This window comes from Mustelus asterias, chromosome 14 (genome assembly GCF_964213995.1).
Source record: "Mustelus asterias chromosome 14, sMusAst1.hap1.1, whole genome shotgun sequence".
Classification (NCBI taxonomy): domain Eukaryota; kingdom Metazoa; phylum Chordata; class Chondrichthyes; order Carcharhiniformes; family Triakidae; genus Mustelus; species Mustelus asterias.
Genome location: NC_135814.1, coordinates 101029168 through 101050781, shown reverse-complemented (window position 1 = coordinate 101050781; position 21614 = coordinate 101029168). Strand labels below are relative to the sequence as shown.

Here is a 21614-nt window from a genome sequence, read left to right as displayed (position 1 = left end):
GGGATGCTAATTTGCACATAGTGACAGGGAACTGGCTTTGCAGAAGGGAGCTTTAACCTGGTGTTGTGAGACTTCTTACTTTGCAGAAGAGAGTGTTGTCAGTGCTGATATCTTTTGCAACAGGAAGAATTGCTGTGAATTGGTTTCAAATTTCATCCCTCTTTTGATCATAGTTGAAAATCTTTGACCTGTGAGAAGATCCGGAAGATATGTGGGAAGTCTGCAACTGCAGGTTCACTCCAACAAATCTGAAGTTCCAGGAGTCCGATTGGGGTGTGCAAGGTTAATCCTTCTGGAAACAGTTTGTGGCGCATCTGGGGCGGCATGGTAGCACAGTGGTTAGCACTGCTGCCTCACAGCGCCAGGGACCTGGCTTGGAACACTATCTGTGTGGAATCTGCACTTTCTCCCGTGTCTGCGTGGGTTTCCTCTGGATGCTCTGGTTTCCTCCCACATTCTGAAAGATATGCTGGTTAGGTGCATTGACCCGAACAGCTGCCGGACTGTGGCGACTAGGAGAATTTCACAGTAACTTCATTGCAGTGTTAATGTAAGCCTTACTTGTGATGAATAAATAAACTTTACTTTTAACTGTATGCCCTAGCCATAGTATTTTCTTACTGCTAGCAGTGTTGTGGGAAATTGTAATGTTCATTAGCCACCCCTCTTTTTTTTGCATTAGGTAAGTGCTTTTGTCCCATTGCTACGGAAACGTGGCAAGGGATTCCTAAGGAGCAAGTTGTATTTTCCATGCTACAATTGTGAAGCATTTAAAGTTTATTTAATGGGAAGAATTTCAGGTGATGCCACTTTATAGAGAGAGTTCAAGGAAGCAGGAAAATTTTCATACATAAAATGCTGAAATGTTGTAATCCGCACTTAAGTTTGGAGGTCTGGACTCTACAGATAATCTTTGTTTATCTCCTTGCTTGTTAATCTTGAGACTATATTGTTTGTCCTCTACCTGGTGGATTTTGACACGGAATAAGCTATTCTTCCAGAGGTCACAGGTCTGGCTTTTAGACTTTACTAGTAAGAATTATTTTCATTGTAGCTCAACAGAGGACTACAATATCCTATCACTGGGCAGATGCAGGCTTTATAATGCGCTGAAATTGCTGATGGTATCAGATGAGGCAAAGCTTTCCTAAGGAATGTTATTCTAGCCCCAGGTTTTTAAGCTGTTTTTCTTGTATTTTGCTCAAAGGCTTGAAATTTTATAACTGAAAGATTTGCAACCCCTCAATGGGGATGATTGGCAGTATCACGCAAGTCTTTGTTGAGGTTTTTATCCCTCATCATTGAGCCTGGAGCCTGTTCCACCATCCCATTGCTACCTTGAAATATGGCAAGGGATTCCAAAGGAGCAGGTTGGATTTTCCATGCTACAATTGTCACTAGTGTCTTTTGTCTTTCCATTGAGAAGTTAACACCGTCCTCTGAAGTGGTGTATACTTTGTACCATCATCTCAGTTAGATTCTCTCCGCATCATTTTTAATGGCATTAAATGGTTGCTGAATTTCCTACCATCAATATTCTAGGGGTTACCATCAACCAGAAACTTAGCTGACTGCCATCTAAACATTGTGGCTATAAGAGGTCAGAGGCTAGGAATTTTGCAGCCCGTAACTCCCCATCCTGACGACTCAAAGCTGGTCCACCATCTACAAGGCACAAGTCGGGAGTGTGATGGAAACCCTCCACTTGCCTGGAGGAGTGCAGCTCCAACAACAACACTCAAGAAGCTCAACACCATCCAGGATAATGCTGCCTGCTCGATCAGCGCCCCATCCACCACCTTAAACATTCATTCCCCTCAACGCTGGCATACAGAGTACCCCGCAACACTTGCCTTCAAAAGCTTCCCTCAAATTTGTGACCTATACTGTGAGGAGTCCATGGAAACACCATCACCTGCAAGTTCCCCTCCAAGTGGCACACCATCATGACTTGGAATGATGTTGCTGTTCCTTCACTATTGTTGGGTCAAAATCCTGGAACTTTCTCCCTAACAGAACTTGTGTGCATGTGCATCACATGGACTACAGTGGCTCCATAAAGTGGCTCACCACCACCTTCGAGGACATTTAAAGATGGAGAATAAATGCTGGCCTTGCCAGTGATGCTCACATCTCATGAACACATTTTTAAAATCCTCTGTACCAGTGAGCTATCAGTCACACTGCTGAAGAAAAGACAAATTGAGGGGGATAGTCACTTCCAAACCACCATTAAACACCACTGACAACTAGCTCAAAGTAACATTATAAAGACCACAAGCATATTGGTGAAGATGTCACACGTCCCAGGAGATGAAGATAACTGAGGCTTCAATATCCCTGAGAAAATATTGTCACTTTTGAGGTATGCACCCTGGGTCACTAAAAAGATGACTGGAAACGGAGTGACCAAGGACACTTGTCCAAAAAAGAAATTTTATGGATATTGTGAAAACTAATATTTAATTATGAATATATACTTTGACTAAGTTACGTTCGCAGTGTGCCAAAAACATCATAATGAAGTGAAGTTGATATTCTAAAAGGTTTATAAATCATAGAATCCCTACAGTGCAGAAGGAGGCCATTCAACCCATCGAGTCTGCACTGACCACAATCCCACCCAGGCTCCATTCCTGCAACCCCACACATTTACCCTGCCAATCCCCCAACACTAAGGGTCAATTTAGCATGGCCAATCAACCTAACCCACACATCTTTGGACTGTGGGAGGAAACTGGAGCACCCGGAGGAAACCCACGCAGACACGGGGAGAATGTGCAAACTCCACACAGACAGACAGTGACCCAAGGCCGAAATTGAATCCGGGTCCCTGAGAGTCAGCAGTGCTAACCACTGTGCCACCATGCTGCCCTGTAAGTCTTGAGTTGTTAATTCAGCATAGTGGTAGTTTGAACTTGAGGCACAAGTGAGAAAGCCTAGATTTCTGTTGTGGCATTTTCAAATGCGTACTTGGATCAGTTGCACTCAAAATGATGCCCATTTCTGTATTTAGAATAAAAATGGTTGGGTTGATTTTTAGGACCAACCACACTAATACCAAGAATATTTTTACTAAATTTGAAAGTTCAGTGTATGTTTACATTGACATTTGAGAATTGTCAGGTATAATATTTTGGGATGACTAACTAACGCATTTACCCCTACAGTAATTGTGACATAATAGTGGTCAGTGCAGTTCATACTTTGCCTGGATTATTTTGCTGGGATCCATTTCCATTTTGGAAACTATGGCTAAGTGGGGTTTTACAGAGCATTTGCTTGCTCACTAGCTCAGGCTGTCATGGTCTAGACCTATTAACATAGTTAAAGAATTGCAGACATTCTAGGTAAAACACAATGTCCTATTGGATGTGGTTTTATAGATGTGTCAACTACTATAATTGCAGGCTTTTTTCTTGAACTGAGAATTCAGGGCATTCTAAATAACATTTCTCAAATTCCCTCTTTCACTATCCCACTCAAAAGAACACTTTTGGGAATCATGGTTGTGCGTTTGACAACTAGATGTTCCTACCCTGGAGTCGATGAGGTACCAGTTACTGAGGACGTTTAAAAGCGACATTTACATTTCTGTCATGCTGTTCATTCCCAGTGTACTGGCCCCATCTGTTCCATGGCACATCTAAACTTTGCCTGACTGTCCCACATCCTATTTATTGTGTTTCTTAAATCTGCCAGTGAAATGATGGTTCAAGGGGAGAAGTGATATCATGGTAAAGTCACTAGGGCTGGTAATCCAGAGGCCCAGGCTGATGCTCTCGAGGACGTGTGTTCAAACCCTACCATGGCAGGTGGTGGGATTTGAATCCAGTTAATGTGGAATATAAAGCTGGTTTTAATCATGGTGACCATGACAACTATCATTGATTGTCATGAAAATCCATTTGGTTCATGAGTGTCTTTATAGGGCAGCACAGTGGTTAGCACTGTGGCTTTATAGTGCCAGGGACCCAGGTTCAATTCCTATCTTGGGTCACTGTCTGTGTGGAGTTGGCACGTTCTCCCCATGTCTGCATGGATTTCCTCTGGATGCTCTGGTTTCCTCCCACAGTCTGAAAGACGTGCTGGTTAGGTGCATTGGCCATGCCAAATTCTCCCTCAGTGTACCCGGACAGGCGTCGGAGTGTGACGACTAGGGGATTTTCACAGCAACTTTATTGCTGTGTTAAAGCAAGTTTACTTGTGACACGAATAAATACACATACATAAATTTGCTGTCCTTGCCTACGTATGACTCCAAATCCACAGCAATGTGGTTAACTCTTAATTGCCCTCTGAAATGGCCAAGTCAAACTAGTTCAAGGGCAATTAGGGATGTTCGACAAATTCTGGCCTTGCCAGTAACACCCACATCCCATGAATAAATATTTAAAGTAACAATGTTGGGTGCCATTCTGTAATGATGCCCAACATGCGGGAGTTGCTCAGTACTTGTTCTGATTTTTTTTTCCTCTTCTAATTGGAGAAATCTCGCTTCAGTTTGAATAGAACAAATAGGGATATGCTTAGCTGAAGGTAGCCTCTGCAGAAGCATTTAATTAGTTTAATGCTCTAATACTTCCTTCAGTTTCTAACAATGCACATTTTATGCTGTTTGGAATGATATGACAAACCAAAAATGTTCATTATCTTTATACTTGCATTTACTAGGATGCTCCTGGGACTTGATGGATTGAGTTATAAGGAGAGGCTGAATAGACTGGGACTTTTTTCTCTGGAGCGCAGGAGGCTGAGGGGTGATCTTATAGAGGTCTATAAAATAATGAGGGGCATAGACAAGGTCAATATCTTTTCCCAAAGGAAGGGGAGTCTAAAACTAGAGGGCATAGGTTTAAGGTAAAAGGGGAGAGATACAAAAGTGTCCAGAGGGGCAATTTTTTCACAGAGGGTGGTGAGTGTCTGAAACAAGCTGCCAGAGGTAGTAGTAGAGGCGGGTACAATTTTATCTTTTAAAAAGCATTTAGATAGTTACATGGGTAAGATGGGTATAGAGGGATATGGGCCAAATGCAGGCAATTGGGATTATCTTACGGATTTTAAAATAATGGGCAGCATGGACAAGTTGGACCGAAGGGCCTGTTTCCATGCTGTAAACCTCTATGACTCTAAAACCAGGTATGGGTGGGTATTGAGGGTGTAAGAGACCTCCCTCAGACAGAGGCTTTACTCTTTACGCATCTATTTCAGCTTTCATTTGTCTTCAACTTGTACACATTTTCTCCCTCAGCAATGGAGTAAATTGTATTGGTGCATTAGCATTTCAGTTTCTGTCTTGCTGAAAATGATTTGAGTACAACTTGGCTGACAATTAATTTGAGTAGATTCTTAATTAAATGTTCAAGCCCAAGCCCGGCATTTTTCACATCAAAGTCGAGAGACAGTGTTTTTCTTCCTAATCAGAGAGCTTTTGAGTGGAACTGAATTTTGAAAGCTCTTTAAAAACAGAAGGAAGGGTTCACCTATGTTAATTATAATGCAATGACAGATGTGAGACAGCTTCTGGGACAGGCACATATCCAGAAACCAATCACCAAACACTGCATTCAGCAATCTCTTTAAAACGTTTAAACCAATGCTGCCAGGCCAATGCTCTTAACCATCCTCTCATTACTGACAAGACATCACCATTCCAACAGTGAGCTGAACCCACACTCCATTCCGTACTAAGCTCAGATTCCTCCTCTGTAGTGGTGTAAGACTACAGGACCATGGGTGCCAAATTCCAGAACCCCTGTTTGGATCAGTAATATGGTGGAGGAATAGTACAGCAGCTTGTCTCTTACCTACTGCAAGCTTATTCTTCACACAGCTCCGTGTTGAGTTACAAACTCCAGAATGGTTTTCCCCACATCCACTGTTCCAGCTGTGTCCATTTATACTATATTGAGCCAATGATATGACCTTCCTTTAACGATGCAATTAGCTTAATGCGATTGCTGATACATTGACACCAACCCCCCACTATAGTTTGGTTAGCATTATCAATAAAAGATCTCACTGGTGAGCTAACACCTCCTACCACCACCCCCACTCTCGCATTGCAGAATATAGGATCATCCAGTGCAGTAGGAGGCCATTCGGCCCACGGAGGGCGATTCTCCCAAGAGTGCTGAATTGGCGGGAAAACTGTTCTAAATCCCAACTGTTTTGTCAGCTCAGCTTCTCACCTGAATTTCCGCACTCTGTGCACTGCAGAGGTCCCAGTCGTGAATCTCATGAAAAACTCAGGGTGGAGGGGCCCATTCGCACTGGAGTTTGACAGTTCCGAAACTCTGCATGAGCAGTGGCCCCTCTCTGTCAGACTCCCCATTTGTTGGCCAGCCCGGGACCCCCCAGTGCTGCCCCTCCAGCCCCCCACAATGGCTCAATCGCGGCCCACACAGCAATTCCCGGGCCAGCCCTGACCCCCCTCCCCCCGGTCCCGGAGCGCCCCGGTCCACAACTCGCCCACTCCCAGCAGTGGCGATTTCCCCCCCATCTCCCCTCATCCTGGCAGACCACCCCCCAGCCCACCCCAATCCTGTCTGCAGAGTGGTAGCGGGACCCCCACCGATCACCCCTAAACCCTGTCCCCTTGGCAATGCCTGATGGGTATGGGCACTTTGACCCATGGGCAGTGCCAGGGGGCACAGGCTGGCACTGCCAGGGTGTCCATGCCCAGGGGGCAACACCCCCACCGCCCGACCCCTTGGTTCGGGGGGGGGGTTTCCCCCCCCCCCACCTCATTCCGGCGGGGTCTCTCGCTAGTTCTCCGAACATGGGGAGCTACTCTAAACTCCGCCGGAATGAAGTACTCCTGGCGGGGTGGGAGATTCAATCGGGACCTGAAAGTTCCCGATAATGAACTAATAAACATATTTAAAATACATTTTAAAAAGGTTTAAATTACCTGCCTTCCCACCGGTTTCCAGCATGGTCTGACCGGCGACTGTTCGGCTCTGGGAGATGTGCATGCGTTCCCGGTGCATGTGCTAATCCTGGTTCAAGGCCGGCGACGCGCATCTCCCACCTTGACCCACCAGAAAAGTTGCAGGTCGCGATGGGAGAATCGCAGCGCACAATCCCATCCAGGCCCTATACATTTACCCTAGCTAATCCCCCTGACACTAAGGGGCAATTTAGCATGGCCAATCCACCTAACCCGCACATCTTTGGACTGTGGGAGGAAACTGGAGCACCCGGAGGAAACCCACGCAGACACGGGGAGAGAATATGCAGACTCCATGCAGACCGTGACCCAAGCCAGGAATTGAACCTGTGTTCCTGGCGCTGTGAGGCAGCAGTGCTAACCACTGTGCCACCGTGCCGCCCCAAAATATGAAATAAAGAGCTCAATTTGAAGAGAAATATTGATGGAAAAAGAACGGGTTTTGGGCTAACTCCCTGAATAGGCACCCACCTATTCAGTGGGCCGAATGGCTTCCTGCACAGTACCACTTTATGATTCATAATATTGTATGAATCATCGACTCGGGGAATTTGATCTCCATATGCCAATGTAATAAAAACTAAATTAGATTTGTTCAATCACTGCAAATGAGTGGCACTAATGTTATCCCCCACATGACATAAACTTTACTATCATTACAAAACAGCATAACGTCCAACTCATCATGAAATCTGCTACCTATTGTTGTTCTTTTTGTAAATTAAACCTTTTTCAATTAGCCTTTAAAGCTGAGCACTGAAAAATGAATGATCACATCATAAATGAAACAAACAAATAAGATGCAAAGTGGGAATTTAGTACATATAAATTGCACACTGTAGATTATTAATATAAAGATCTCAATTTTTCGGTTGAATGTTTCAGGTTGTTGGATAATAATTATTTTAGTACCTCCCTCTGCATAAAGTACACGTGATTAAAATCTGTATTGTGTGAGGGAGAACTATCATTTTCTCAGATATGAACTGAAAACCAGATAACGTTACCTCTCTTGGCTGAGGCTATTTCTGGGTCCACAAAATGTTTACGTGACGACTTGGCCCTTTTTTTGGAAAAAAATTTTTCAAGTTGCATTATGTAAATTAATGCACTTAATTACAATGGTTATTACAATAAAACTGTAATGATACAATCTTTAAATTCTTCATGGGGAAATAGAAAGTGATTATGTTAAAATCATAGAACCCCCTACAGCACAGAAATAGGCCTTTCAGCCCATCAAGCCTGCACCAACAACAGGCCCTATCCCCATAACCCCACATATTTACCCTAATCCCCCTGACACTAAGGGGCAATTTAGCATGGCCAATCAGCCTAACCAGCACATCTTTGAAGTGTGGGAGGAAACTGGAGCACTTGGAGGAAACCCATGCAGAATTGGGGAGAACGCGCAGACTCCGCGCAGACAGTGACCTGAGGCCGGATTTGAATCCAAGCCCTTGGTACTGTAAGGCAGTGGTGCTAACCACAGTGCTGCTCTTAGCCTTAACCAGTAATTTATGAAGTTCTCAGTTGGAATATTGTAGGCAATTCTGTGAAGGACAGTTTAGAAAAATGTTTTTAAAAAGGGGGAAGAGGAGGTTTAGCTTGCTGTTACCAGGAATCAGGGACTTCCCTCATTTAGAGTCAACAGGGGAAAAATTGATTCCTGTGGTAACTGGGTCATAGAGTTAAAATCATTGGTGTAAGGTCTGGAGGGGAGATGAGAATTTAATTTTTCAAAGAACCAGGATCTGGAAAGCTCTATCTGAAAAGGTGGTGCAAGTTGTTTCCATGAATAAACCTAAAAGGGAGTTTGAGATATTCTTCAGGTGAGGCACTTGCAGGGCTATGGACAAGAAGTGGAGGCTAGGACTGAGCGTGACTGCCCTTTAAAAGAACCAGTGCAGGCACGATGGGCTGAATGGCCACCCCCTGTGCTGTACGTTTCTATGATTCTGTAAAATGATCATTTGAAGAAAAATGTAGTACTGCTCGGATTTTAAGCAACAATGGGAGGGTGTATTGTTGTTTATGCTGCCTGGACATCGAAAACTAACTGTTCTTTTCTCAACATTTTCTTTAGGCAGCCGAAACAAGTGCGTGGCTGAAGGTATGTGCTGCAAAAATTATTTACAACTTGTGCTGTGTTAAGTCTTGATTTGTTCTCCATATTCTTTGACTTTACTCGATTCCAATTTTGCAGGATGGGCGGGTGGATATTTTTCTCCACTCTAGAGAGCAGTAAGCTCTTCTGTTACGTGAGGGGGCAATTTGTTGAGTTTTTAACTCATTCGCTGGTGCTGCTTTTTAGGGTTTGTGCATTGATTGAGAGAAGGGAACATACTGAAGGGGAGAGCCAAAGATAGAGTCACGGCGGAGGCTCTTTAGGGACGTTTCTGAAGGCGTATGAGCGGTGGAAGACAAATGGTTTTATGAAAGCACCTGGGAACATGTGTGCAGTGACTGTGGACTCCAGCAGAGGAGTGAGTAATCATTCAGTGTCAAAGTGCCTGGAAATGTTCGACAGGAGAATGTCAGACAAAACTGCTATCACAGACCTGTTGAAAGAATTTTAAAATGAGGATCGGGACCTTCACGTCAGTGCACTGGCAGGCTGTGGCAACAATGAAGGCGATGACCTGGGAGAGGACACAAGCCTTTAAGACCTTAAGTTCTGTGAAATTCACGAAAGAAATTCAGGACTGATGTGCAATATCTTTTTGCAGTCATGAATGTTTTTGGAGTTTGTCCAACAGGGAAGTAATTACAATAACATTGGATATATTCAAGAAACAAGTAAATGCTAAGATTGTTTCAAGCAATGAGCTTCAGTGGACAGATTTTAGTCCTTGACATATGTTAATGATGAAAAGCAAGGAACATCTTAAGAATGCATTGATCTACTCTGCAGCTAAGCATGTAAATTAATAATGCACACATGTGCCAATCCCATTGCCCGTATTTAGAAATTCAAATGTGGCAAATGCTTAAAGCACCCTCTTCCATTCTATCTTGCACCTTTTTGAAGTTTTCATTCTCCACCTTGAGTCGACCTTCCAGGAAGGATCATTTTTTTAAGTGACAGCTGGGTGTAAATGCAGCCAGTACTGTTTTACACTGCTAGGTGACAAACGTTCTTAAACTTTTGCACAAAATGTTATCTGCTGCACCTCCAATCCAGCTGATGAGGACTCGGGGACTTTCAGATTATCTGCCACGTTTCTTACAATCTACAAAGTAAACATTTCCATTCCAGTTGCCATCCATGCTTGACTAAAGCATGTAAAGATTGAATAAGAAAAAATAGGAAGGAAAAGTAATAGTTTTTTAAAAAATGACATTCTTTGGTAAGTATACTACTGTATGGTATGATCATGATTCATATAACACCAGAAAGTCCCAAGTATGATCTGTGATCTGATTTAATCTGGACCATCTCAGATCGGACATGTTACAGTTCAGTCGGTTTCAGTAGATTTTGGTGTACGTAATCTTCAGATAGGAAAACTCAATTATGGCTATCAGCTTCTCACTAAGTACAGCTGCAGAAGTATGTGAGAGAGTTTTCCTTTTGGATATGAAGGGCCACTTGGAAAATGCCAGTTGTCCATCTTTTCTCATGAGGTACTTAAAGGCTGTCGGAACCGAGGCCAAGTCTCTGCCTGAGAAAAAAAGAGGGCTCAAGGAAAACTGGAAGAATAAAAATAAGAAATAAACTTCATTCCTATTTGACAGGTTGGAAATGGAATTTGTTTAAATAATATGTGCTTTGCCACTTCGGCAGGCTTCCAAGAAGGTTTCAGGTTAAGACACAAGGTTGCCCAATGATCGGAGTAAATTTGGAATCCAAAACACGTGCTGGGTAGGTGCATTGGCCGTGCTAAATTCTCCCTCAGTGTACCCGAATAGGCACCGGAGTGTGGCGACTAGGGGATTTTCACAGTAACTTCATTGCAGTGTTAATGTAAACCTACTTGTGACACTAATAAATAAACTTTATTCTGGGAGGTAACACTGCTGTACAAATATCGTTATGGTGTGTGGGGAGGAAGGCGTTGGGGGGTGGTGGTGTCATGCTCAAAGACCCAAGTCGTCATATTGGAGTTGAGGGGAAAACAGCTTGGGTTTCAGAGCTGATATGTAGGTTGCAACCCTTAAAGAGAATTATTTCTCAGATTAAGGAACATCTTTTGACATACATGTCCAAGTTGCAGCTTTTGGCAGTTATAGAGTCCCCACTCTCTGACCAGGCAGTAGCTAGTTCTCTGATTTACCTGATAATGTAATTCCAAAATGTCTTGAATTCATCCCAAAAGGTATCCTTTCTGTAATTTTTTTGAATTTTATTTTACAAGAATTTGGGACAACACTGGTAGTGACCTTCGGGAAGGTGTTATTACCAAGTTAAGTTCAACACACAGGCTTGCACATGTTGTGCATTTGTAGCTGTATTTGTATAGTCGGTTCAGAAGACGGTCGCATAGAAAGATGCTGGGAGCGATTTAGTGTTCAAGCAAGGAAATTGATGCCACCACATGAGCAATTGATGGTCAGGCCCCACCAGCTGTCAAGTCACATTGCCTGTCCTTGAAGTCGTATCCTTTCAATTGGATATATTCACACTCAGAAGTGAATGGCCAAACAAAAGTGCCAGACTATAGCTTTAAACCTGCTGAGTACTGTAATCATTGGCACCTGGGCCATCACTCCAAATGCTGCCTCAAGCCTTCACTGTAAAATGTTGTTAATGTTCCCTGCAGTCAGCAAATAAAGTTCCCACCCCTTATAGCAATTGGGCTTATCCTAAAGTAATTCATCTGCGATATACGATGGCTGGTATTGTACTTCCGAGCAAAGGAGTTAATTGTTCACAGTAAAATTGCCATTGAATGAATGCAAAGGTATTTCTCTGTTCAACACTTCCAGTCGTCTTTTTGGAGGAAAAATGTTAATGATTTCTGAACACACAGTAGCTGACTTTGTAATTGGAGCTGCTGCTTTTGCATTTGAAGCTGGGGGGTGAATTATAATGCTTCAGTGCTTTAATTTTGCTGTTTGGCCACCTCACAGAAAAAAGGGGATGCTGAAAAAGAAATTAAATTCCAAAAATATTTTAGCAGCCCGGCTTCAAACCCGTGTAAAATTGACAGCTGTTAACAGTGGACTAGCTGCCAAACTAGTTGGGCTGCATGCTGACGCAGTGGTTAGCACTGCTGCCTCACAACGCCACAGACCTGGGTGCAATTCCAGCCTTGGGCGACCGTTTGTGTGGAGTTTGCATGTTTTCCCCATATATACGTGGATTTCCTCCGGAGTGCTCCGGTTTCCTCCCACAGTCCAAAGATGTGGGTGGGTTGGCCATGCTAATTGAGCCCCTTTGTATCCCAAGATGTCAGGGGAGTTAGCAGGTTAAATGAGTGGGGCTAAGGGAATGGGGCAGGTGGTAGGCCTGGGAAAGATGTCGGAGAGCCGGCGCAGGCTCGATGGGCTGAATGGCCTCCTTCTGCACTGTAGGGATTCTTCACTGGCTTAATACGATGTGATTTTGAGTTAACTGGAGTGGGAATTTGGAATATTGGTTCCAACAAAGTCATACGGTCTCTTTAATTCTGCTGGTCTTCAGATGTCTTTGTTGCTTCTGTAGAATGACTTTATCTATTATCAGGCAGTATTCCCCGGAGCAATCAAAAAACATCTGCATTTTGCCCAGACACATTTCTGGAGCTACAAAACCATGTGGTCTCTTTCTGACTGGGCCGCAAATTGATGGAAAAAGCCAATGTGAAGCTTGAAGGCGTGAATTTTTTGTGGCCTGTGATATGAACAGTAATGAATATAGTGGAAGCAAAACTTCCCCTTCCATTTGTCAAAATATTTTTGAGTATATTTTTAATATTACAGATTACAATGTGAATTGAAATTTCACACTTGCTGAGGCTGGTATGTAGTTCTTTTGGTGTTAGGGGATGAGGAAGAAAGCCAATGTATTTATCTGTCTGGAGATCTGTTATTATGGGGGACGGGCGGGGGGCGGTGCTGGGGTGCACTGGTTCTTTTTCGCCAACTCTCCTCAAGTGATGAAACTTCCTACATTATACCTGTTATGTTGAGGGGATTTTCATAGTAACTTCATGGCAGTGTTAATGTAAGCCTAGCACCAGGGACCCAGGTTTGATTCCCTGCTTGGGTCAGTGTCTTTGCGGAGTTTGCACATTCTCCCCATGTCTGCATGGGTTTCCTCCCACAATCCAAAAGACATGCTGCTTAGATGTATTGGCCGTGCTAAGTTCTTCCTCAGGGTACCTGAACAGGTGTCGGAGTGTGGTGACTGGGGGATTTTCACAGTAACTTCATTGCAGTGTTACTGAAAATCTACTTGTGACACTAATAAATAAAATAAACAAACTTAAAAACTTAGATAAATGCAAAATACTGCGGATGCTAGAACCTGAAACAGAAAAATGCTGGAAAATTTCAGCAGGTCTGACACCATCTGTGGAGAGAGAATAGAGCCAACGTTTTGAGTCTGGATGACCCTTCGTCAGAGCACTTAACTTATTTATGGCAAGCGGTGGCTTATTTTCTTGGCAATATTAATATGTGCAAGCTTGAACTGGAGACGGTTTTTTAAAAAAGGCAACTGTCTTGAGATTAAAACCTACCTGAAATAATTTTAACTGGCTGACCATTCTGAAGAATAGATTTGACCTTCATAGGAAACCTAGTTTTTTTTTTGCATTCCAGAAAATTGTCTAAGGTGTTGGGTTTCCCTAAGGAGTACCGTTATGTTTTTGACTTTGTTTCCAGTGGCAACTAAGTAAGGGCTGTTGGGGTCTGTCACTCATCGCTAATCCTGTGAAACTACTAAGATTTGGAGCTCTCTTGTTTGTTAACACTTTATTATCTCAGTGAAACCTTGAATAGTTAAATGTTTTGCTGAACGTCTGTCTATTTCTGTTTACCAAGTGCATTTAAAATAAGTTTAACTTTATTTTTTGGCGTGCTTTTGAGTTGACAGGAGAAACTGGTAAGACATTTCATGCAGTTTTGGATGGAATGCGATCATGATGGGTAATTAATTGTTAATGCTGTGATGTGCTGTTCTGTTGATGCCAAGTGGTTTAAGTTTCAGTTCTGAAGAGGCAAGGGTTTGTTTCCGGGACCTTTCACAAATTTGAAATGTTGGGCAAAAGTCCAGCATGTAGTAGAGATCCCTGTAGTAGAGATCCCTGTAGTAGAGATCGCTGTAGTAGAGATCGCTGTAGTAGAGATCGCTGTAGTAGAGATCGCTGTAGTAGAGATCCCTGTAGTAGAGATCCCTGTAGTAGAGATCCCTGTAGTAGAGATCCCTGTAGTAGAGATCCCTGTATCTGAAGGATGCAGTCAGCGGTCTCCCAAATGTTGGATTTCTCCTCCCACTTGAGGTTTCCTTCATTTTCATAAAATGTTTTTCCTGGCAGATTGGCATTTGTCCGACCTCAGTGATAGGGACCTGAGTTCAATTCTGTCCTTGGGTGAAATTCTCCCCATCTCTGCCTGGGTTTCCTTTGGATACCCTGGTTTCCTCCCTCAGTCCAAAAGATGTACAGGTGAAATGGATTGGCCATGCTAAATTGCCCCTTAGTGTCCTGGGATGTGTAGGTTAGGGGCTTTAGCGGGATAAAAATGTGCAGTTACGGGAATAGGGCAGGACGTGGGCGGGGTAAGTTGCCCTGTTGGAGAGTTGGTGCAGACTCAATGGGCCGAATGGCCTCCTCCTGCACTATAGGGATTCTATGATTCTATATGACATTTATTTATGTATGTGCACCTTGTGTGCCATGACTTTTCAAAGCCTAGGCTGCTCGTGTTCCTTTAGCGCTTCATTGCCACGGTCAGAATCATTTGTGAGAATGGAGAACATTTTGTGAAAACCCAAAAATGATGGTCACCTCATCACACAAATATTTTGGTCATGATTTTGAGCTTTAGCTGGAGATTTATAAATGATATAAATGGTTCAAATGTACACAATGGACCTCAACTGTTGCAAAGCTGAAGCTCTGAAAGTTCACCATAAACCATTGTATCATGAAAGGCTGTGTGGTATTCTAAGGGAAATTAATAAAATTCCCACCAGGAGCGTTTGAAATTGTGCTAAATCCAATCTAAAATCCATTGAGTTTAGCACTCTACTGCTAATTGTCATTAGTTCGATTCATTTTTCTTCTCCCTTTCTCCTTCAACAGCCCTCACTACTCTCTACCCCTCCCCAACCTCATGCTGCAGTTAGCTTTTTGGAATGACCCTCACTCAGGTTAACAGTTCTGTACAACCTATAAATGTTTTTTACGCTGAAATGTGTCGCCTAATCGCCCAGTCACAGGCTTCTGAAAACGTGTCATTTGCTTGTTGTCTTAATAATTCAAAAATGGGAATTGTGTAAAAAGCCAATTACAAACTTTATATTCCAAATTACAATAAATGTTAGTAGAGAAAGAAAAGGCTTTGTAAATGTGCGGACTTAATGAATTGGGCAACCTGCATCTGTGCATGTCATTGGATTGTTTGTGTTCTTGAGGAGCAGCCTGCTATTAATCACATTCTGGTGTAAGTGATTTATCTCTGCCAGAGGCTGCTGCTGCCCTCCACACACACAGCCATGTATTTCCAGCATATTTCCACATGAATTGGCGCATTGCCTTGGGCACTTCATTAAAGGGCAAAAAAATATTTGATAAGGCTGTCAGACCTTCAGAAATCAGACTTCAGAATAACCAATGGTGGAAGGCAAATAAAGCAACGCAAAGGAGTGTGGTTAAGGTAACAAATGAGGTTCTAAGTAACAGGTTTCTGCAACTGAAGATGTGAAAGACTATTTACATTGATAGCTGCACCAAGCAGTCCAGTTTCAAGCCTTCAGGCATTGATATTTGTCATCAAGAATGAGGTATGTTGGGGTGATGTATGAAGTATAAGATAACTAACTTGGGTCAGATCACCTTTAGTTCTTGAAATTGATTTTTTAAAAATTCCATTTTGTGCTCTTTTTGGTGGGATTTGAAGTACATTACCACTAAGTACAAATGCAGTGATGGTATTTCTGAGAAACAGTAACTCAGGATGTGCTATTTGATCTTTTTAAAAAAAAACACCCTACCTGCAGTATTTTCTACAGTGACAATTGAGTACCATCCTGAAACGCAAAACATTTGGGGTGGCACGATGGTACAGTTGTTAGCACCATTGCCTCTCAGCACCAGGGACCTGGGTTCAATTCTGGCCCTGGGTTGACTGTGTGGAATTTGCACGTTCTCCCCTGTCTGCATGCGTTTCTTCCGGGTGCTCCGGTTTCCTCCCATACGCCAAAGATATGCGGGTTAGGTGGATTGGTCATGCTAAATTGCCCTTTATTGTCAGGGGATTGGTAAGGTTAATACGTAGGGTTACGGGGATAGGGCCTGGCTGGGATTGTTGTCGGTGCAGGCTCAATGGGCTGAATGGCTTCCTTCTGCACTGTCGGGATTCTGTGATTTTAAATAGGTTAGCCAAATGCAAGGCAAGGTGAATTCCATCCAGACCGAAATAAAAGTACTACAAAATATCATAGATCAAATAAAACCTAGAGGTTTAGAATATGGATTGAGTATGATCACCAAAATGAAGAGTATGTTGGAAGTGAAGATGGACGTGGATGAAACATTGAAATGAGTAGATAAATTTGTATATTTTGGACAAATGCTAACAGAGGATGGTTGATGCAATGCGAGCATTAGAAGGTGGAAAGGTAATTCTGTGAAGACGAAGGATGTGGTAACAAGAACATTCAAACTCCGAACAAGGAAAAATCTCAAGATGCTAAATTCTACCACTTTCCTGTGTGCCTTGACATGAAATAAGAAATGCAGACCGTTGAAATGTGGATGCTAAGATGTCTGCTTAAAAATTCCATATTGTGGAGATGCCGGCGTTGGACTGGGGTAAACACAGTAAGAAGTTTAACAACAGGTTAAAGTCCAACAGGTTTATTTGGTAGCAAAAGCCACACAAGCTTTCGAAGCTCTAAGCCCCTTCTTCAGGTGAGTGGGAATTCTGTTCACAAACAGAGTTTATAAAGACACAGACTCAATTTACATGAATAATGGTTGGAATGCGAATACTTACAACTAATCAAGTCTTTAAGAAACAAAACAATGGGAGAGGAGAGAGCATCAAGACAGGCTAAAAAGATGTGTATTGTCTCCAGACAATTACTATTTGTAACGCCCACAGTTACGTGGACCTGCAGAGTTTCACTGGCTGTCTTGTCTGGAGACAATACACATCTTTTTAGCCTGTCTTGATGCTCTCTCCACTCCCATTGTTTTGTTTCTTAAAGACTTGATTAGTTGTAAGTATTCGCATTCCAACCATTATTCATGTAAATTGAGTCTGTGTCTTTATAAACTCTGTTTGTGAACAGAATTCCCACTCACCTGAAGAAGGGGCTTAGAGCTTCGAAAGCTTGTGTGGCTTTTGCTACCAAATAAACCTGTTGGACTTTAACCTGGTGTTGTTAAACTTTTTACTGTAAAAATTCCATAGACAGACCATCAGACCAATGAAGAGGTGCTTCAAATTGCTAGAGCAAAAGTGAACTCCAAAATATAACATCAGGAAAATAAAATGCAGATGTATCAGCCATTTGATCAGAGCAGAAATGTTACAGAGATCTTTTCCAAGTGATAAAAGTGGAGAGAAATAGAGAGAGTGGTCGACCTAGCCTTACTTGGATGATGTGCGTCACAGACAAGCTACAGTAAATGTATGAGGATGGCACAAGACAGATGAGTGTGACACACCATGACAGCAGATGTGGTAGAACTTGCTACTGGCAGCAGCAGCTATCCAAGCTGAAGTCTTTCTCTGGAAGTTCTAATATAATTATTTAAGAGAATCATTTAGGAGGTGTTTTCAGATGCTGAGGATTAATTATTATGGGTGGCACAGTGGTTAGCACTACTACCTCACAGCGCCAGGCACCCGGGTTCATTTTCCCCCTTTGGTCACTGTCTGTGTGAAGTTTACACATTCTCCCCGTGTCTGCGTGGGTTTCCTCTGATTTCCTCCCACACTCCAAAGATGTGCAGGTTAGGGGGATTGGCCATGCTAAATTGCTCCTTAGTGTCAGAGGGACTAGCTAGGGTAAATGCATGGGGATGGGGCCTGGGTGGGATTGTGGTCGGTGCAGACTCGATGGGCCGAATGGCCTCCTCCTGCACTGTAGGGATTCTATGATTCATTGTAACGAGTGTACACCTGCCTAAAAAATCTTGCGCAGCGTTGTGCAAAAAGAAATCCCCTTTCCTTGCATTTGCCATTAGAAGCTTCAAAAATCTCAAAAACACTTGTACATATGACTCTAGATTCACTCTCGTCTCAACATAGTTGCGTTGTGTTACTTTGAGCAACAAAACTGTTTGAAAACGTGTCACTGACTTTTTCGTAGATGCAAGTGAGACTCCAAACAATAGCCGTGACGTGGAGATGCCGGCATTGGACTGGAGAGGGCACAGTAAGAAGTTTCACAATGCCAGGTTAAAGTCCAACAGGTTTATTTGGAATCACGAGCTTTCGGAGCGCTGCCCCTTCATCACCACTCACCTGATGAAGGAGCAGCGCTCCAAAAGCTCGTGATTCCAAATAAACCTATTAGACTTGAACCTAGTGTTGTGAGACTCCTTACTGTGCCCAAACAGTATGATTGAGAATATTCATCCCAGAGCAGTGCTCAGGAGTTTTGAGACATGGGTGATTGTTACGAAGAGGGTACTACCTGCAGGTGTTACCTGCAGAATGAAATTGTGGTGCCCATAAAAATTATGACAAATAAGACATTTGCTGCTATGAGAGATGTTAATTTGGTGTGTCATTATGGAATTGATTATCAGGATCACATTTAAGGACAATCATGTACTCTGCAGCCAAAATCACTTTTAGAAAAGGAAGATCCTGCCTCACAAAGCTCCTCGATTTATTTGAGGAAGTACCAGGTCAAATGCATTTGGAAATCCTTAGTGAAGTGTATCTTGATTTCTCAAAAGGATTTTGGCTCAATTTTCAGTGCAAGGTTAGCAGTTAAACTGCAAAGTTGTCGAGTCCTGGGTACATCTTGAAATTGTTTTAGCGGTTAGAAAACAAAGTGTACTTGTTAGAGGAGTTGGAGCCAAGGAAGTCATGAGTAGGATGCCCCAGGGATCAATGCTGGGAGCATTGCTGTTTAAATTTGCTGATACCAGACTTGGGGAGATACTGCTCAGAAGCTTAGGGAGGTTCAGTGCTTAGCACAAAATAATCCCTGCACAAGGCTGGTTTGGAACCGAGGAGACTTTGCATTGTTAGTGAATCCGGAGGTTCTCTTAAGGCCGAGTTTTTATTTCCTTATGACTGAGTCGGAAGAGCCTAGATCTAATCCATGCTTTCTGTAGTCTGGGAATACTTGATGGAATATTACGGTGTGTATCACCTCAATTGTTTCTGAGCTGTTCCAGTTTCCAGCACTAATATGCTTTACGTGGCCTACAGTATTTACCATTGTGTGTTCTTTTCCGACTCTGGACAAATATTTGTAACTTTGCCAGACACGCTATCTTGAAAACATTTTGCCCTCGGTACCATCGTGCACTTTTAGTTTTACAATCTGATTGCATTCTAATTTGTTTTCGCTCTGACCCAAATGTAGATTTAATGAGCCATGATGGTGTGAGGCACTGACAGAATTTTTGCTGATAACCGGCGTACATAACAAGAGGTTCAGTGGAGTCTGTGCTGGCTCGCGTTCAAAACCACCATTCGCTGTTGAGATGAATATGGCCAGCTCCTCGCACAGTCACAGCAGAATTGATTATTGTTCATCTTGAATAATTTCACACTTTACTTTTAAAACAACACCGGAGTAACAGCAGAAGTATTAAGTGATGTTGGTTTAAATAGTTTTGCTCATATCTAGCTTGTGTATATACGTGAATTTCCTGTTTTGATACTTCAATGAAGTATTTCAATATTTCTGCTTTAGGGCATAATCAAGGGTAAGTAGAGTCGATTACATTAAAGAGATCACCTTGTGGGTTGGGGGGAGGAGACACAGATTGTTAATGCATTTTCAGATAGCTTGTTCCCTGTGCTTTCGTGCACACACTGACCCACTGCGTTTGCTCAGATTTGCCTACAGTCATCTATTTTTCAAAGATTGCATTTGGTAAATGTAAGAAATTTGATTAAAGTTCTGCAGCCAATCTCACTATTACTAAAAACATTGCGCTAAAATCACCAAACAAATTTCATTCAATTAAGCTATTTTAGGCAGGCATTTTCTTCACAAAGTCTAAAAATAGGGCATCTGAGTGTAATATTAAGGTTGTAAAACTCGAACATATGATGGAAACAGAAAATAGGAGTAGGCCATTTGGCCCTTCAAGCCTGCTGTGCCACACAACATGATCCTCTATCTCAACACCAATGCTCTCCCCATACCCCTGTCGCCATTAGTCTAGAAATATATTTATTTCCTTGAACATATTCAGTGACTTGGCTTCCACAGCCTTTTGTGGTGGAGAATGCCACAGGTTCATCACCCTCTGAGTGAAGAAATTTCTCCATATCTCGATCCTAAATGGCCTACCCCGTATCCTGAGACTGTGACCCCTTGTTCTAGACCCCCTAGCCAGGGGAAACAACATTCGTGCATCCATTCTGTCCAGCCCTGTAAAGAATTTAATATGTTTCAATTAGCTCCCTTCTCATTCTTCTAAATTCTGGTGGGTACAAGTCCAGTTGACTCAATCTCTCCCTATCTGATGATCCTGCCATTCCAGGAATCAGGGAACTTTCGCTGTACTCCCTCTATGGCAATCTTTTTTTGGTAGATATCATCACAGTCTGTGTGATGATATTTACCAAAAAGGGAGCTATCCTGACTTTCCTTTATAATATTTTTGTACTTATTCTGTGAATCATAGGAATCCCTACAGTGCAGAAAGAGGCCATTCGGCCCATCGAGTCGGCACCGACCACAATCTCGCTCAGGCCCTACCCCCATATATTTTACCCGCTAATCCCTCTAACCTACGCACCTCAGGACACTAAGGGGCAATTTTAGCATGGCCAATCAACCTGACCCGCACATCTTTGGACTGTGGGAGGAAACCGGAGCACCCGGAGAAAACCCACGCAGACACGAGGAGAATGTGCAAACTCCACACAGACAGTGACCCGAGCCGGGAATCAAACCCAGGTCCCTGGAGCTGTGCGGCAGCAGTGCTAACCACTGTGCTACTGTACTGCCCGTACATTTGCCCATACATTTGCTGTGACATTGAAATATTTTGACATTGGGATGTTATTAAGTATTTGGCAGCATTCTTATATTGTGAAATACAGGAAAATATCTCACTGGATAATTAGTTCCACTTATATACATGGGTGAATTTATTTTCAACGCTATTGGACTGTCTAACCTCATTTTGAATTCCTACATGAATAAAACAGCAGGTATGAAATAACAATATTCTACCTCTGTCATAAAATTAGTTTATTCTTATCTTTCATTGATTAAAAGATATGGCAAGCCATTTAACTGTCTTACAGCACCAGTTTTGACTAGGGCATGTTGCAGTCTGGGTAGAGCGCATCATGCGATTAA

The 21614-nt window shown here is 42.8% G+C and overlaps 1 protein-coding gene across 4 annotated transcripts in view; it reads left to right on the top strand.

The window, feature by feature from the left end:
- LOC144503906 (double-stranded RNA-specific editase 1-like) overlaps positions 1–21614 on the top strand; it is a 273175-nt gene that overhangs the window by 144491 nt on the left and 107070 nt on the right. For 2 of the 4 annotated variants that reach the window (XM_078228968.1, XM_078228966.1), the window contains exon 3: positions 9039–9065. The exons of the other annotated variants lie outside the window; for them this stretch is intronic. In XM_078228968.1, the coding sequence (XP_078085094.1) occupies positions 9039–9065 (27 nt within the window). The remainder of the gene's footprint in view (positions 1–9038; positions 9066–21614) is intronic. 4 annotated transcript variants of the gene reach the window in all.